Source organism: Cyclopterus lumpus, chromosome 23, assembly GCF_009769545.1.
Source record: "Cyclopterus lumpus isolate fCycLum1 chromosome 23, fCycLum1.pri, whole genome shotgun sequence".
Classification (NCBI taxonomy): domain Eukaryota; kingdom Metazoa; phylum Chordata; class Actinopteri; order Perciformes; family Cyclopteridae; genus Cyclopterus; species Cyclopterus lumpus.
This window is the reverse complement of record NC_046988.1, coordinates 10,234,557-10,250,504: the sequence shown is the minus strand read 5'-3', so window position 1 is coordinate 10,250,504 and position 15,948 is coordinate 10,234,557. Positions and strand designations below refer to the sequence as shown.

At 46.8% G+C, this 15,948-nt stretch overlaps 1 protein-coding gene across 1 annotated transcript in view; it reads left to right on the top strand.

Moving 5' to 3' along the window:
* Positions 1 to 15,948, top strand: part of foxp2 (forkhead box P2) — a 90,534-nt gene that overhangs the window by 57,312 nt on the left and 17,274 nt on the right. The window contains exons 5-9 of the mRNA XM_034526833.1: positions 2,699 to 2,836; positions 4,464 to 4,553; positions 6,716 to 6,890; positions 8,097 to 8,382; positions 10,280 to 10,387. Coding sequence (XP_034382724.1) covers positions 2,699 to 2,836; positions 4,464 to 4,553; positions 6,716 to 6,890; positions 8,097 to 8,382; positions 10,280 to 10,387 — 797 coding nt within the window. The remainder of the gene's footprint in view (positions 1 to 2,698; positions 2,837 to 4,463; positions 4,554 to 6,715; positions 6,891 to 8,096; positions 8,383 to 10,279; positions 10,388 to 15,948) is intronic.

Genomic DNA, 15,948 nt, shown 5'->3' with positions numbered 1-15,948 from the left:
TCTTCTTCCTTCTCCCTTTTCTCCCCTCTCTTTCTTCCTCCTGCCTTTTTCCCCCTCTCCTCTCTTTCTTCCTCCTGCCTTTTCTCTCCCCTCTCCTCTCTTCTTCCTCCTGCCTTTTCCTCCCCTCTCTTTCTTCCTCCTCCCTTTTCTCTCCCCTCCTCTCTTTCCTCCCCCTGCCTTTTCTCCCTTGTCCTACCTCTCTTTTTGTTTGGAGCACTGGTGAAGATGATTATGACCCGTAACGTCTCTGGAAAGCTCATGAAAGTGGAGAAAAAGGAACTTCCCAATTTCATAACCAGGTTGCTTCCTGTTTTTTTAATTTATTTTGTATTATGTTTGTTTTTTACTCGTCGGTGCTGAAATCCTACATTATTCATTAACAGGTATCTGGCTACGAATGCATATATTTCACAACTCGCACAATGACGAAACCGCGTGAAGTAGAATTTAGATTTAATTCCACTTTATTTATGCGCGTGCATACGTTGGTGTTAAATCCTTCATGTCTAAGCCCGCATCTCTTTTGTGAACCAAAACATCTTTGTGCTCGCATCCAATTAATAGTCTTAATGAGTGCATCACTCATGTTGTTTCTCAGCTGCACTCGTCCCATTGTCACGGCATCCAACACAAAACCAGGAGTGACTGCGGGGGTAATTACTTACCTAGCAAATGTACCTTTAAGGGTTAATAACATTGAAGGTGTAAGCACAGCATTTGCATAATTACACACGGACTGTTTAATTTGCAACTTTTTGACGGCTTTTGTTCGGCACTTTGCTTATTGTGAATGCATTTTCTTCTGGCACTCTTGCATAGAGGAGTCCATGGAAGAAAAGAGATGTACCACAACATCCTCCTCCTGCTCCTCCTCCTCCTCCTCCTCCTCCTCCACCACCTCTCCCACCTTAGATGGAGTCCCTTCTCTCTAAGACCCTAATGAACAATGGAGGCAGGATTTGTTTGAATATGAATATGAATGTGCAGCGGGGCCGGCTGGAAGTTGACCTTCAGCTGTGATTTTCAGTTCATCAGGATTAGTCAAGGCGGGCGATCAGGAGCCACTAATGCATAATGACTTCTAAAATGAAAAATGTGTAGTGACCATGCAAATGTCTCGGCTAATCAAAGAGGGGGGAAAACCTGGGGTGGGGGGGAGGGGGGAGGGGGGAGAGAGGCGAGCTAAACAAGGACGTGTCAAGGCCTGACAGACAGAGAGAGGGAGGGAGGAGAGACATGCATGGAAAGTAATCAAGGCAGCTTGATTAGCTGGCGATGAGGACAGGGATGTCTTATTGGCCCCTTGACACACCATATAGGCTAGCTACTGTCATGGCAGCTCCACGCCAAACACTGTCGCAATTAACGTCAGCGAAGGTGCTACTACATGTTGATATTTTAATTGTGTTATAAAGCGTGTGTTTCAAGACTCTTTGTTGACAGGATGCAGCATTCCGCTCGGAAAAAAATCTGAGCATTAGTACATTGTTGCGCTATAAGCTGATTAAATGACACATTAAAGGTCGTATGGGGAATGAAGAGGTGATTCGAGTCACTTCAATCAGGCCAGTGAAGTGTGTGCGTATACGGACAATCAACTAGAAAACCGTCAGTCAATCGTGCTGATTTTATTTCCCAAAGTGCCACCGAACAAGTTGACAACAGTTAACGCGGTATTTTCTACGCCCGACAAAAAAAAGTTGTGGAATTTTTATGCAGCCACAAGGAGCTGAAACTCCTTAATGTGGCTGTTAGCCCACACTCCCCTGTTAGGATATGTGCACGCTGCACACAATCAAAGTGCGGAGAGAAACGCATCCTTTGTCTCTTGATCAGTCGCCTTCTTAGAAGAATTTGGCAGAAACACAGGATATGTGTCTTTGTTTTGTTTCGCTGGAGTTCTTCTACTGCAGTTTGACGGCTCGTATTTTAATGATTATCTCCCTAAAAGTGACACACAGTTTTCAAAATGGCATGTCGGCAGAGAGCCCGCCACAATTGTGCTTTTGGCTGCTTTTTGTGTGAATATAAAACTCAAGAAAATGTCACCGCTGAAGGCACCGAGTAAAGAAACTGCCCTCGACATAAACGAAAGTGTCCGTGTCTTTTTCTTTTTTACATATCTCCCTCCCCTCCGACATAAATTAATATTAAGGGTGACGCCACGACCCACCTCATCATGCCGCTGATGTGTCCACTTCATCAGTGTAGTTTTAATCAACTTTATAGTGGTGCATTCACTCTGTTTCACCATCGCAGCACTGATAGGCACGCTAAAGTGGGGGGGGTCAGGGGTCCTGCTAATTAAGGTCTACGTCTATTTAAATCCTCTACTTTTCCCAGCGGGGTGGAGGCAGAGCAAAATAATATGAGCAACACAAAGGCACAGCACCCATCTGTCCTTCAGCATCTCCTCTAGGCTGCCAAGCGTCACGGCCATGGGAGGCCTGCTCTCCCTACCTCTCAGTCACCAATTACTACACTCCCAGTAGATCCATGCCAGTAGGCCTGACGCACCTCTCCAATGCTCTATTTTTCATATATGCTTTTTTTCTCTTTACTCGTCCCTCCATCCATTTGACGCCTGTTCTTCCATTGTTTACCCCTCCTCCTCACTTCACATCCCACACGCCTCCCCCGTTCGTCACCGCTCACATCCACCTGACGTTCTCTCTCTCATGCCGTCCTCCCTGTCCAGGTACCAGTGTCAGTGGCCATGATGAGTCCCCAGGTGATCACGCCGCAACAGATGCAGCAGATCCTCCAGCAGCAGGTGCTTTCCCCCCAGCAGCTCCAGGCTCTGCTCCAACAGCAGCAGGCTGTAATGCTGCAGCAGGTACGGACACTCGCCCTCACTCTCAACCCATCACATCTACACACATGTCCTTATGAAGAGGCACACAAATGCAATTGCACGTTACTTCATTTAATCCTTAAAACAGCGTCTTTAGGCCTTTTTATTTTTTAGTGTGTGTGTGTGTGTGTGTGTGTGTGTGTGTGTGTGTGTGTGTGCAAACAGACACATAAACGCACCATAACCCTCCACACCCCTGAGTCACTGCGGTGCTCCGGTGTATCGCAGCCACCAGTCGCCCATGCCAACTCACCACAGTCCCTGTGTCCTTGACACGCTTACCAAGAGGAATCTGGAACTGATGTACTTGCTCACGTCACCTCTAATTAACTGTCTCTCGTGTGTCGCTGGTTCAAGTACCTGACAAGCATCCATCAGGGACTGGGAGAGTAGGGCACAGTTGGGTTGAACACCAGGAGCTGAATGATAGGTGACATATGATGTAATATTTGGAATCAGCTTGAGAAAGCACACACTTGGCACAGTCTGGTGTCAGAGTTGAAATGCATTTGTCATTCATTGATTTGATTAAGGGAAGGAGAATTGTTTAATTAAGAGTGTCAGTCATTCTGATTATCCCTCTTCGTTAAGAGCGCCCAGACTCTCCATTTGGTTTTCAGTACAGTGAAGCGTGCCTCTGCCTTTTTCCGCAGCAACCCGAGGCACTTAACATTTTCAGTTTGCAGATTTCGTACATGGTCCGTCGTAATTTAGCAGTTAGGCATCCATAATCCTAAATCACACGGTCACAACCTGTCCTCAGTCAGCACAGAGTGAAGTTATATTATTGATTTATGTTGATTAAGCGACTACAGCCAGAGTTACAAAATAAGCTCCAGGGGCTTAACATTATTGTCTGTAAAATCATATGGATATTTATATGGCAGTTGGCGGAGAACTGGACCATGTATTCCATTGGCCTGTTTCGTGAACTCCTGTTTCAGGCCAAAAAGCCATCGTGAGGATTATATGAAATAAAACTGAAATCACTGTGTAAATAGCTGTCAGAGTACGTGTGCTAAAGGAATCAGTTCAATGTAGCGGACCTGTTCCTGAGAGGGTTCATTCTGTTTATTTCAGCCAGTCCAAAGGAAGCCAGTGCACTCTGGCAGCCAAATGCGTAGTTAAGATGATGAATTGTTGCCCGCTACACAACTGTGGGACTATTAAAAGTCCACATTGAGAGGACTGTGAAAGACAGCAAGGCTACAAATGCCAAAAGCAGTAGAAAACGTTATTTATAATGCAAAACAGTAAATGCATAACCAACATGTGTCCAGCTGGAGCTGAAGAAGTGCAGGCTTAGGAGTAAATGTCTATTTAATTATTAGGGATCTACTTTGAGGTTGTTTTTTTCAAATCAATTAGAATTAGTAATACATCCTCAACTTGGCATAAAGGCTGATACATCTTTTAGAAAAATTTAAATAAATCAAATAAATCTTATAGCAACCCTGCTCCATGGCCTGTGAATACGCTGCAGAGATGAATACTTACCCATTATCTTACGCTTAACTCTTTCTCTGTCTCTGTCTCTTGGTGTGCGTGTGTGTGTGTGTGTGTGTGTGTGTGTGTGTGTGTGTGTGTGTGTGTGTGTGTGTGTGTACAGCAACACCTGCAGGAGTTTTATAAGAAACAACAGGAGCAGCTTCATCTGCAGCTCCTCCAGCAGCAGCACCCTGGCAAGCAGGCTAAAGAGGTAGGTGCACCCCATGCGCACTTATTGATATTTTTCTACAAAACCAATGATTATAAATGAGGACAAAACCCTTAGATAAGTCAAGAAAAAAAAGGGAAATTGGATTAGAAACACTTGTTTATTTGGAAGTCTGTCAATGCGTTCCCATTTTATCAATCAAGAGCACACATTTCCTTTCGCCTATTCACTCCAGATGACGGATTTCTTGGCTTTTATTTGAACAAAATCAACGGGTTAATTTGCTATTAGTGAGTAGAAGAACCCCCAAGTACTCAAGCACCACTAATCAACTGTTTCAAGTGACGTTCACACACACAGACACACACATACACTACGCATGCACACGCGTTCACTCGCACGCTGATTTAAAGGAGGGAGACCGGAGACAAAGGGTCCTCGGTCCAACTCCTTAATGAACTGTTCCTGCAAAACGTACAAACACATGCACCGCCGCTAAAGTTACAGCGCGCGGCGTCCATAAATCACGCTGACAGGCAGCCTGGCCGACGGACACGGCTCCGTCTCGTTCTCTCTGGCTATCGGAGAGGAAGAGACGAGCAAGACGGCCTCAGCGACATTTGTGTCGTCGCGCGGTGCTGAACCCTGAGATGAGGGCCACATCCAGGCAGCACTGTGCTTGTGGAAGCAGTTAAATTGATCAGAAAAGAAAAGAAAAAAAGGTATCACACAACACCCACTCTGCCTCTCTCTTTCTCGCCATCTCCGCGTCTCCTCATTATGCCGCCCCTACAGGAAGCTGCAACTGACCTCCCGGCGGCTTTGTTTCTGTTTGGATTTGTGGATAGAGTTTTTCAGGGGCCCCCGCCATCAAATATGGAATAGAAATTGCTCCCTTATTTCTCTTGAGGCCGGGGACGGGTGGGGTGGACAAACTGCCTTCCTCCATCACTCCATTATGCAGCCTGTTTTCCAGTGAGCGCATCACAAGTTTTACTCTCTTTCCCCCCCCCCCCCCCCCCCCCCCCCCCCAGCCACAATTCTTTTGAACGTCCACCATAGTATGAACATACAGATACACGTAAGCATACCATGCACATACACATGTATATGGAGAGGAGAGAAAAGTAAATACTGACAGAATCACAGCCAAAATATGACCTCTGAGCTAGAAAGACTGAGCGCAGTCTATCAACTCTAATACTGTTCACTTATAGCCAATCACTACCTGAGTTTTCAGATTCTGAGCTTTTTGTTCCCCCCTAAAATCCACTCCCTCTCCGACTTGTTTTGCCGCGGTCACTGAGTTTGATGCTTTTCATTTTGTTGTTGTTTTTTGTTTTTGTTTTGCACAGGGCTTATGCAATGGGCTGTCTGGCCCAGCGATAAACAACTCTGTGAGGCAGCGAGGAGAGCGAAACAGGGGCAGGAAGGGGGGAGGGTGGGTTGGTCGACGGGCATGTGTGCGCATATGTGTGTGTTTGCACTTGTGTCTGTGCATTCACACGCATGTGATGCTGTAAATCTCTCATTCTGCCAGCTCCCTCTGGCCACATAAGCTGTAACAGACCATCAGTGAAGGCGAGACAATTAACTATCAGGGGTGTTGGAGGGGGTTGTGGGATGGGGGATTATACCAGAGGCTTAGTATCATACACAATCACAAGCCACATACACTGATGGGCTCGAGAGCTGGTATATCAGCACAGCTTTGTGTCTGTTTGTGTGTGTGTGTGTGTGTGTGTGTGTGTGTGTGTGTGTGTGTGTGTGTGTGTGTGTGTGTGTGTGTGTGTGTGTGTGTGTGTGTGTGTGTGTGTGTGTGTGTGTGTGTGTGTGTGTGTGTGTGTGTGTGTGTGTGTGTGTGTGTGTGTGTGTGTGTGTGTGTGTGTGTGTGTGTGTGTGTGTGTGTGTGTGTGTGTGTGTGTGTGTGTGTGTGTGTGTGTGTGCTCACAGACATGGGCACACAAAGAGAGGAGAAGGCAACAACACGGTGGTACAGCCCCAAAAAAGACTAAGTGGGCACAGACAGAGAGGGAGAGGCAGGGAGGTGTAGCTAAGGTCACGGTGGAGGCGAGTGAGTGCAGGCACTCCTCTCCTCTCCCACTCCTCAGTTGTTAATTTGTCTGTAATTCTTTTTCTCTCCCTCCTCCTCCTCCTCCTCCTCCTCCTTCTCCTCCTCCTCCTCCTCCTCTCTATAGCAACAGCAGCAGCAGCAGCAGCTGGCCGCCCAGCAGCTCGTCTTCCAGCAGCAGCTCCTGCAGATGCAGCAGCTCCAGCAGCAGCAGCACCTGCTCAACATGCAGCGGCAGGGCCTGCTCTCGCTGCCCGGGCCCGCGCCCGGCCAAGCCGCCCTGCCCGGACAAACCCTGCCCCAGCCAGGTAAGAGGAAGAGGAAGAGGAGCACCGGAAGGGAGCGGGGGGTGGGGGGGAAGTAGTAGTAGTCGTGTTGTAGTCTGGAGCATGTGACTTGCAACAGTGGTGGTCACATGCTTCCTGTGTTTAGCCCGCAGGTGTGAGTTTCTGTTTGTGTCCCTTCCTCCTGTCAGATCTCCACGCCTGTCTGTCCCGTTGTCTCTTTTCTGTCTATCCATCATGCCTGTTTTAGTTTTTCTCATTGGTATGCACCTGAGTCCCCCCTGTGTTATCTCTAAGTGTGTCTGTCTGTCTGCTTGCCCCTCATTGGTATGCTCTTCTACCATCCACTTTGTCCCTAACTCTCCACATGATCGTTTTGTTTAGTCTTCCATTCTTTCCTATCTCTCTCTTCTTGTCTGATTGTGGCTTTCTTTGTCTACTTCTGTTTCTCTCTCAGCTCTGCCTATGTTTGTGTTTGTTGTTTTTCCATCTCTGTTTCTATTCCCCCGCTCCCCAACCCCCTCCTTCCTTTCCCCGGTTGTTGTTGTTGTTGTTGTTGTTGTTGTTGTTTACTGCCTTCACTGAGAGCCAGCGAGAGGAGAAAGAATAAAAGGACAGAGAGAGAGAGAGAGGGGGAGAGCAGGCTCCATTTTCTTCTGCTGAGCCAAGTAAACACCTATGTTTGTTGTTTACCGCCAAAATGGCGCTGATAGAAAACAACAGGCAGGGAGGTGTTAGAAGGAAATCAAAGTAAGTGAATATTGCCTAATTAGTTCCCAAGCTGAAAACAAGCGGTGGACAAAGCTGGTTTATCTCCGGTGGAATGTGCACACACACACTCATTGTAATCAATGTGTTGTAGTTCTTCCTCATAGGAAAACACACACATCTTTGCCGCTGAGGAGTACGTGAGTGATCTGTCAACAGGTTTAAATCATGACTTTCTGGGCAGAGAAGAAGAACACACTTGGTTTTATGGAGCAGTGCCCTATGAGTTCAAATTCAGGTCTGCAGTGAAGCAGGATCGGATGGCAGTCTGGCTGAGGGCAAGGCCGTGACTCATGCCGCCCTGTGCAACTTTTATTATGGCTGTTGGATAAAGTTGGCAGAGTTCAGGCTTCAGCTTTTGTCTCTTTAGTTGAGCAGCCTTATTAAAACCATAAACTATACATTTTATTTAATTGTCTCTTCCTCCCTCCTCTCCTCTCTCCCTCTAAATTCCACTAGCAGGCCTGAGCCCCGCAGAGCTCCAGCAGTTGTGGAAGGACGTGACCGGAGGCGGCGGTCACGCCATGGAGGACAACGGCATTAAACACAGCAACAGCGGCAGTGGCACCGGCGGGGGTGGCGGCGGTGGCGGCGGTGGCGGCGGTGGCGGCGGTGGCGGCGGTCTGGACCTCTCCACCAACAACTCCTCCTCAACTACCTCCTCCTCCAATCCCGCCAAAGCATCGCCGCCCATCTCTCACCATTCCATCGCCAACGGACAGTCCCCCGCCCTCAACCACAGAAGAGAGAGGGAACGGGAACGAGAACGAGAGCGGGAGCGAGAGAGGTAAAGCAATTGAAATGTCAACCCCCCCCCCCCTCACCTTTTTGATGCAGCAGCGAGGAAAAAGGCAGAGAAGATGAAAAGTTTGCAGCAGCTTGTTTGCTACCCGTCACACACGCTTGTTTTGTTTTTTCCGTTACATGACTGTAGGAACACATCAGAACGCCGCACTCCCATCCAGAGTATTTGTCTTCGTTTAAAATAACAGCATTGTTGCAACGGGGAAAACAAGATGTTTTGTTTGTTTGTTTAATAGTTTATTAGCGTCTCCCGGGGGAACACGAGTGCCACTGAACGCACTTAGCTTGCACACAGATATCAAAAGCAGGGAGAGGAAGCCATGCAGGCAGGCGCACTTACAACAAGCCTCTCTAGCAGGCAAGACAAGGTAACCTCCTTGTACATTAAGTATTTAGTGTTTTTTTCTCTCTTTTGAAAATTACCTTCTTTGCTTGCTTGTCATGTAAACAGAATACGTGATGCCTTGAGTGGCGTTTCCAGGATGTTTATCCCTGTGATGGCGTCTCCTTATAAATGCACCCAGCACCAAAACACTGACTGTTCACATATCTGCCTATCTGGGCCATGCATTATTCAAAGGCTTTTCTTGGGCGATATTATAATAAGGACTTAGGGTAGCAGTGTGCGTGTGTTCCTGTGTGGATGCTTGGTAGAGACTCACACTGGAGGTGGAAGTGCTGTGTAATTGGTTTAAAGTAGATGCTATCTCGCCAGCGCCACTAAAAGGAGGCTTGAAAAAGACACCTTTAGTACGAAGACAGTGGGGAAAACAGTGGTGGGGCGGGAAGGAGAAGAAGGAGAAGAAGGGGGAAGAAGGGAGGAAAAGGTGTTTTATCTGCCTGTGTCCCGAGGGGTGTGTGGTGTCTCATAATGATCGAACAAGGAGTATTGTCAGGAGCACTGCTTACTCACATGCCATGGATCGATGTGGGGAAAGCCCCTCTGTAAAACATAGTGTGAGCTCTGCTAGCACTAACACACACACACACACACACACACACACACACACACACACATGTTCTCGGGCCACACACAGGCATGCATGCACATAGTGGTCGACCACACACACATACATGTGCAGGCATCACCGGCAAGCGGACGAATGTGCGCGGGGCCGCGTGCAGCGCAACACACCCTCGCTCCCATTTTCACACAGAGAGACGCACGCGCCAGTGCCAAGCCTAAAGGTTAAACTGTCATCTTTAATAGGATGTGCTGTCTAGGCAGGGTCGTAACTTATTTGGGTGCCATTTGAAAAACGCCGGAGCACCCCTGCCCCCACTGTCCTCAAAGAACATAAGTTACACAGAGTATTAATCTCCTGATGAAAATGATATGGCGGTCTGGATTTTTAATGTTTACTTGAAAGCGTCCTCCCCTCTCCCCCTCACATAATGGCTTTACAAGATGCGATGGTGGCCGTGGTGGATTCTAGATTTCCATCGGGCACGTTGGCTCACACATTAGTCTTTTGCTGACTCGAAGTTAATGGAGTAGCCCATTGTGATCATTTTGATTGATTGGAGATGAACTGGCAGCCATGGCTAGTCCTCACAGGCGAGCGTTCAAAGGTTTCCTCTTTTAATCGGCCTCCGTCAATATATTTATATGTTCCTCTTTCTTGGTTATTGACTAATTCAACGTAACTGACCCGTCTGACCCCGTTCTTGTTGATTGTCACAAACCTCCTCGAGCCTTATCAGATTATGCCATGAACCCGATGCTACCCTCCCATCCTCGCTCTCCCGACCCACCTCCCTCCTCTTCTCCATTGTGCTGTCTCGTCTGCTTATATCTTGTTTTCTCTCTCTCTCTCTCTCTTTTGTTTCTTCTTTTGCTCCAGTTCACTACATGAAGAATGTGGAGGGACCCACCCCCTGTACGGTCACGGCGTGTGCAAGTGGCCCGGCTGTGAGAACATCTGCGAGGACTTCGGACAGTTTTTGAAGTAAGAGCGGTGCGCCAGTGACATGGATGTTCATGATGTCTGCTCCTCTGTGTGGGATTTTTTTTTTTGTACATGAAGCTGGTATCTTATTTTATTGTGAAAAACCTAGAAGTTATCCCCCACACCACAGCACCTCCTCTTCTGTGGCTACAGAGGGGCCTGACAAAGAAAGCATCACTGCCTTTCAAAGAGCGCATTTTGACCTTCCCAGACAGCCGCTTGACAGGGTTCAGCTCGAGCGGTGCAGGATGCACACCAACTCTGATCCATAACAAATCTCCTTCCTGGCGTGGAAGGGCCCGATAGGTTTGTGAGAAAGCGTCAAAAGCTAATGGCAACTCGCACGGCCGCACACTTACCTCCACAACAAAGGCCCCCATTCACTGTTGTCATGGTGCAGGCGCCAGAGCGAATTAACTCTTCATGCTCCATCAACAATTTAGTTAATTAGCTCATTTGTAATTGGCCGGCTTTGTTGCCAGGATGTTAGTGGGGGGACATCAAAGGAAGAAGGTGTTTGCAGCACTGCCGATTACAGGTTATCACATTGCCACTCACTGAGAGCCTCTCTCTCTCTCTCTCTCTCTCTCTCTCTCTCACTATCACTATCGCTCTCTCCCTGGCTCCCTGCTCCCACACAGAGAAGAAAAAGAAAGGGAAAGCTTTAATTTGAATATTCTAATTAGATTTGTAATTAACTGTGAAATAACGATCTGGTGAGTGTTTTTCACGGGCTGTAAATGTCCATGTGAATTCGCATAAACTATTGAAATCAGGACATTGTTCGGGCGTATTTTCCAAATTATGCATTTCTCTACAGTAGTGAGTGTAATAAGTTGCAGAAAGCAACAAAAAAAAGTACTAATACAATAAACCAGTCCACCCATGGGGGAGCCGCTGCAGGATTTAGGTCAGGCTTTCACTAATTCTACAGCAGCTTCTGAATTGAAGCTAAAAGGTGTATCTGTGAAATGACTGTCATAAAACAACTAGTGTTTACCAGTGTTTGAAAGACGCAGCCCGACATGACATTAAGCTGCATTTGTACACTCCATCAACACATACAGTACACTCAAAGGAACAATAATTGACAGCGATAGATTTAAATGAATCAGAGGTGAATATATATATATCCCAACTATTGCCTGACAAGTGTGTTCGCTTATCCCCTTTGGAAAATGTGTCACATGTCAATGCCTAAATCCCTTTCCTTCAGCGAGCATTGCACACCCTAGCTAGTATAATTTGAAGCCATGCTTATGAAAAGCCAGTTTGCTGCGTGCACTGCATCGTTCAACCTGGACCACACATCCACAAGTCCAGGTAGAGGAGTTTGCCTTGCAGCTTGGGAACAAATGTGTGCGTGAGGAGGCAAGCCTGTATCAGATTAACAGGTTTTCTGATTTCTTGTCCTATCACCTCAGTACACTTACTTAAAGAAGGCATCAGGCTATCCCTCTGCACCGCGCGCTCTGTTCTAAGTCTGTGTGCGCTAAGGATCCTGTGTCTAGGTAGCTTAGCTTGGTTATTCAGGCGAGGGGCAGAGACTCACTGTATAAAGCAATGTGCCTGTGAATCCGGTAAGCTGGTAAGCCAGTGCAAAAGGATGCACGCTTGTAAAGACAAACGGAACAAGCAAGAGATGCCGACAGAGAGAGAGAGAGAGAGAGAACAGGTAGATTTCAAACTTTAAAGCAAGAGCACAGGTTGGCAGACGGTTTTGTAAGAACGCTTGCCAGAACATCGGCTGCTACAAAACAGAACAGTGTCTGGGTTCAGCCCCCCCCCCCCCCCCCCCACACACACACACACACACACACACACACACACACACACACACACGCACACACACACATCCGTGCAAGTCAGAGGCTGGCTCTATACTGTAACCCAGCCAGCACATGAAAACAGGCACCAACAAAGAAGGCAGACTCGTCATCAGAACAAAGATGGCTGCTCGGTGGCGTGCCTTGGAGCAGTGATTGTCGGTGTCAGAGAGAGTCCTTTCATGTTTCTGGAGATGCCAGTCGGCTACACACACACACACACACACACACACACACACAGACAGGCACAGTTTAAACGGAGTTACATAAAGCAGGTGTCAGATTTAGATGACAGTTTAGATGTTGGTAGGAGCGGGTTATGTGTGCGGGGTGGGAGGGAGGGAGTGTGGGGTGGGGTGTACCCAAGTCAAGCTGCCGTCTCGTAGCTCGCTGTAGGAGCTCAGCTCAGCACCGGTGACACGTTTAGTCATCCGTTGTTTTGTTGCATGAGGAAACTTGTCAAGATCAGCATTTAATAGCTCTTCAGTGTGCTTTTAAGTGTTCTCACCTGGAAAAGGTAGCCTCGAGGTGGCTGGCACCCTGAATTAGCTCTCTGAAGTTCAAAATGAAATAATATTGCTTGGGAATGTTTCTTGAGTGGTGGGTGTTGGGGTTTGTGTGTGTGTGTGTGGGTGGGTGTGTGTTTGTGTTAGTAACAGAAGAAAAAGAGATGGTGAAACATTAATACTATTAGTGCATGTGCTGGAGCTATTTGTGTGCCTTTATAGCAGACACAGAAAATAGCGAATGCAATTAATGCTTGAACATCACACCACTTCATATGCACCATTTGAATATGTGTATAGAGCCATGCCTGTACAAAACCTCTACTTACTTACTGCAGTTCAAGTAACCACTACAGTTATTGATTTAAATCAGTCCTATTTCCATGCTTCTCCTTAAAAAAAACTCTGATTATCACATCCAGATTGTTGTTTTTCTTCTCCAACATATACACGTCTTTGGGCCTTTCACCTTGGATATCAATATCCTCCCACCTCAATAAAATACAATCTTATCTCGACATAAACAGATAATTGCTCCCACACACACACGCTTAACTCTTCCACTGTCTGTCACCCATCTGCGCTCCTTATTACTGGCAGGAATGCGGGCTCCATGTTAAAATGGCAAGCTCAGCCGCTAACGTGAACTACGGTGTCTGTAACCCACTGCTAATTAAACCCACAAGGCTGTAGCCAAGTGTCTCCGTCTCTATATAATGTACACACATAGACAGACACACACACACACACTGTGGAGGCAGGCCCCTGGCCCCTGGATAGCTGAGCTCCCCTCTCCCCCTCCACATGTCTGCTGCACTGTGACAAGACCTTTAAAACGGAGGGCATTACTTATGCACCACCACCATGGGGAGTGTGTGTGTGTGCTCTTGTTTATGCATGCCAGTAGGTGTGCAATGTGTGTGTAGTTGCATACGAGTGTGTTTGCACTAGTTTACATTTGGTATTGGTGTGTGTACTTGTGTGTCACATGTAGCAGACAGTTTGGGGGCCTAACTTGCTGTTCTCTGCTGGGCCTCTCTAGCCCCTGATAATACACACAGACAATTAGCCAAAGTGTATCATCCATATATGCTGGCTTGAGTCGATTTATTATTGGGCCCTTAGTGGACGTTGATGGCCTATACATATTCATATACACAGCTGTGGAGAAAAAGCAATGCGATGTTTTATTCCCTTCTCTTAAGCGAAGGAGAGAAACTGCAGCATCCAATAATAACAAAAAATAAATCGTTATCAACGTCTGTTTCTCACCTTCCCCCCCCCCCCCACACACACACACACACACACACACACACACACTCTATTTATCACTCTCTTTGTCTCTTTATTTGCTCTGAGTTCTCTACCTTTGTTACATCCCTCAGTCTCCATCTCCATCCTTTCTTCCCTGTTCACACATGGTCTCTTCATCACACGGTTAATTCCCTCTTCAAGGCAGAAATCGATGTTCCTCTAAACTGAGGCATGAAGAGTAAACATAAACAGGAGCCAGCCGGGCCTGACCTCCAGGTTTAACAGATCACACCTGGATGCTACAGTTCAGTTAGAAGTCACTTTGACTATTCATATTTCCAAATACAAATTGTTCAACTACAAAGGATTTAGATTTGTTTATGAATACAGGACCAGCAATCAAAAGGCAGCAAGGATCACAGCTCCGGTGTAATTATATTTTTCTGTGTTAAAAAAAGAGGAAGAATCCTACAGGAGAGAAGGGGAGACAAAGTACTTGTGTGCCCACATTTCAGTAAATAAGACAGTCCTTCATTATTGTTTTCGGTCTGCCCGTTTTCTTGCACCCCCCTTCTTCTTTTTTTTTGTCTTTGTGTGACATTATTATTGCACAGTAGGACACACTGCCATTTGAATATTTCATAAATGCATGTAGTAATCTGGTTGTAATGGCCTCGCTAACTGGCCAGCGGTGGAAGGTGTGAGTGTGGAAGTAAATAACCGGCTAGAGCACTGTCGACAGGCCTTATCACAATCACACACACACACACACACACACACACACACACACACACACACTGACAAAATGTAAGAAAAACAAGCAGCTTGTCGATGAGAGGCAAACTTAATAAAGATTTTTTACCCCCTCTTTTTTTTGTAATGAGGTATCTTCAGGGACAGCGAGCAGCCCGCTCTGTGCTTTTGAAGCAGCTGTAATTCATGACACACGCCATACATCAAGTGCATAAGATAGCATTATGGGCAGTGAAATGAAAAGGGTATTTGCAACATTAGTTCCCTCATCCTGCGAGGGACGTGATTAAATGATTAATGTAATGCCCCCTTTTTGCATGCACATTCTGAAACAGCAATTAGGCACAGGGCTGGAGAAATCCACCAGTTCGTCCCTCCCCTTTCCGCCGCTATCCCTCATCCATCCCTCTCCCCGCCCCTCCTTCTCTTAATGCTACCTTATAATGAAAAAAATTCGGAGCATTAGACCTGAAATGGTGACAGAAGTATGAAATGGAATGGTTTTAAATGTGCGCGGCGTAATTGAAAGGTACAGAGCTATTGTGATTACAAATGTTCTATTCAGCTTTTGATTGGCAGGCCGAGAGAATCCGGCTCAATGGGTTCTTGTTTTGCACATTGCAGATAAACAAGAAGTGAGGGGTGTGGAAGAGAATGGAGGAGCGTGTGGTGGGAGTGTGTATTTCCGTGTGTTTCGGTATCAGTGTGTGTGCCAATCGCTGTTTGTGCAAGTTCATGGTAATGGAGGCGAGTGTGTGTGTGTGTGTGTGTGTGTGTGTGTGTGTGTGTGTGTGTGTTTGTGTGTGTGTTCTTAGATAAAGTGAAACCCAGGGAGAGAGAGAGATTTTGTACTCCCTCTAATGCACTGGAGGCAGCGCTGTAAATGATCATTGAAGGGTCTGCAAGCTAACCTATAATTACTGGAGATAAAGTGGCAGCTCTGGCATTTCATAAGCATGCCTCCTCAAAGCTTGCTTTGTGAGTTTGTCACCAATGATCATTTAGATAGAGGCTCATTACCCAGCATCACAACACTTTAGAAACCCCTTTCGCCCCATATTTGCGCGTGTGTGTGTGTGCATATGTGTGCTTTAACAGGAATAAAGGTCTATCTTAATGGTGAGGCTCTTTTGTTTCCTACAGACGAAATCCAATCAAGACACACACACACACACACACACACACACACACACACATACAAGAAAAAAGAACCCTCATTGAC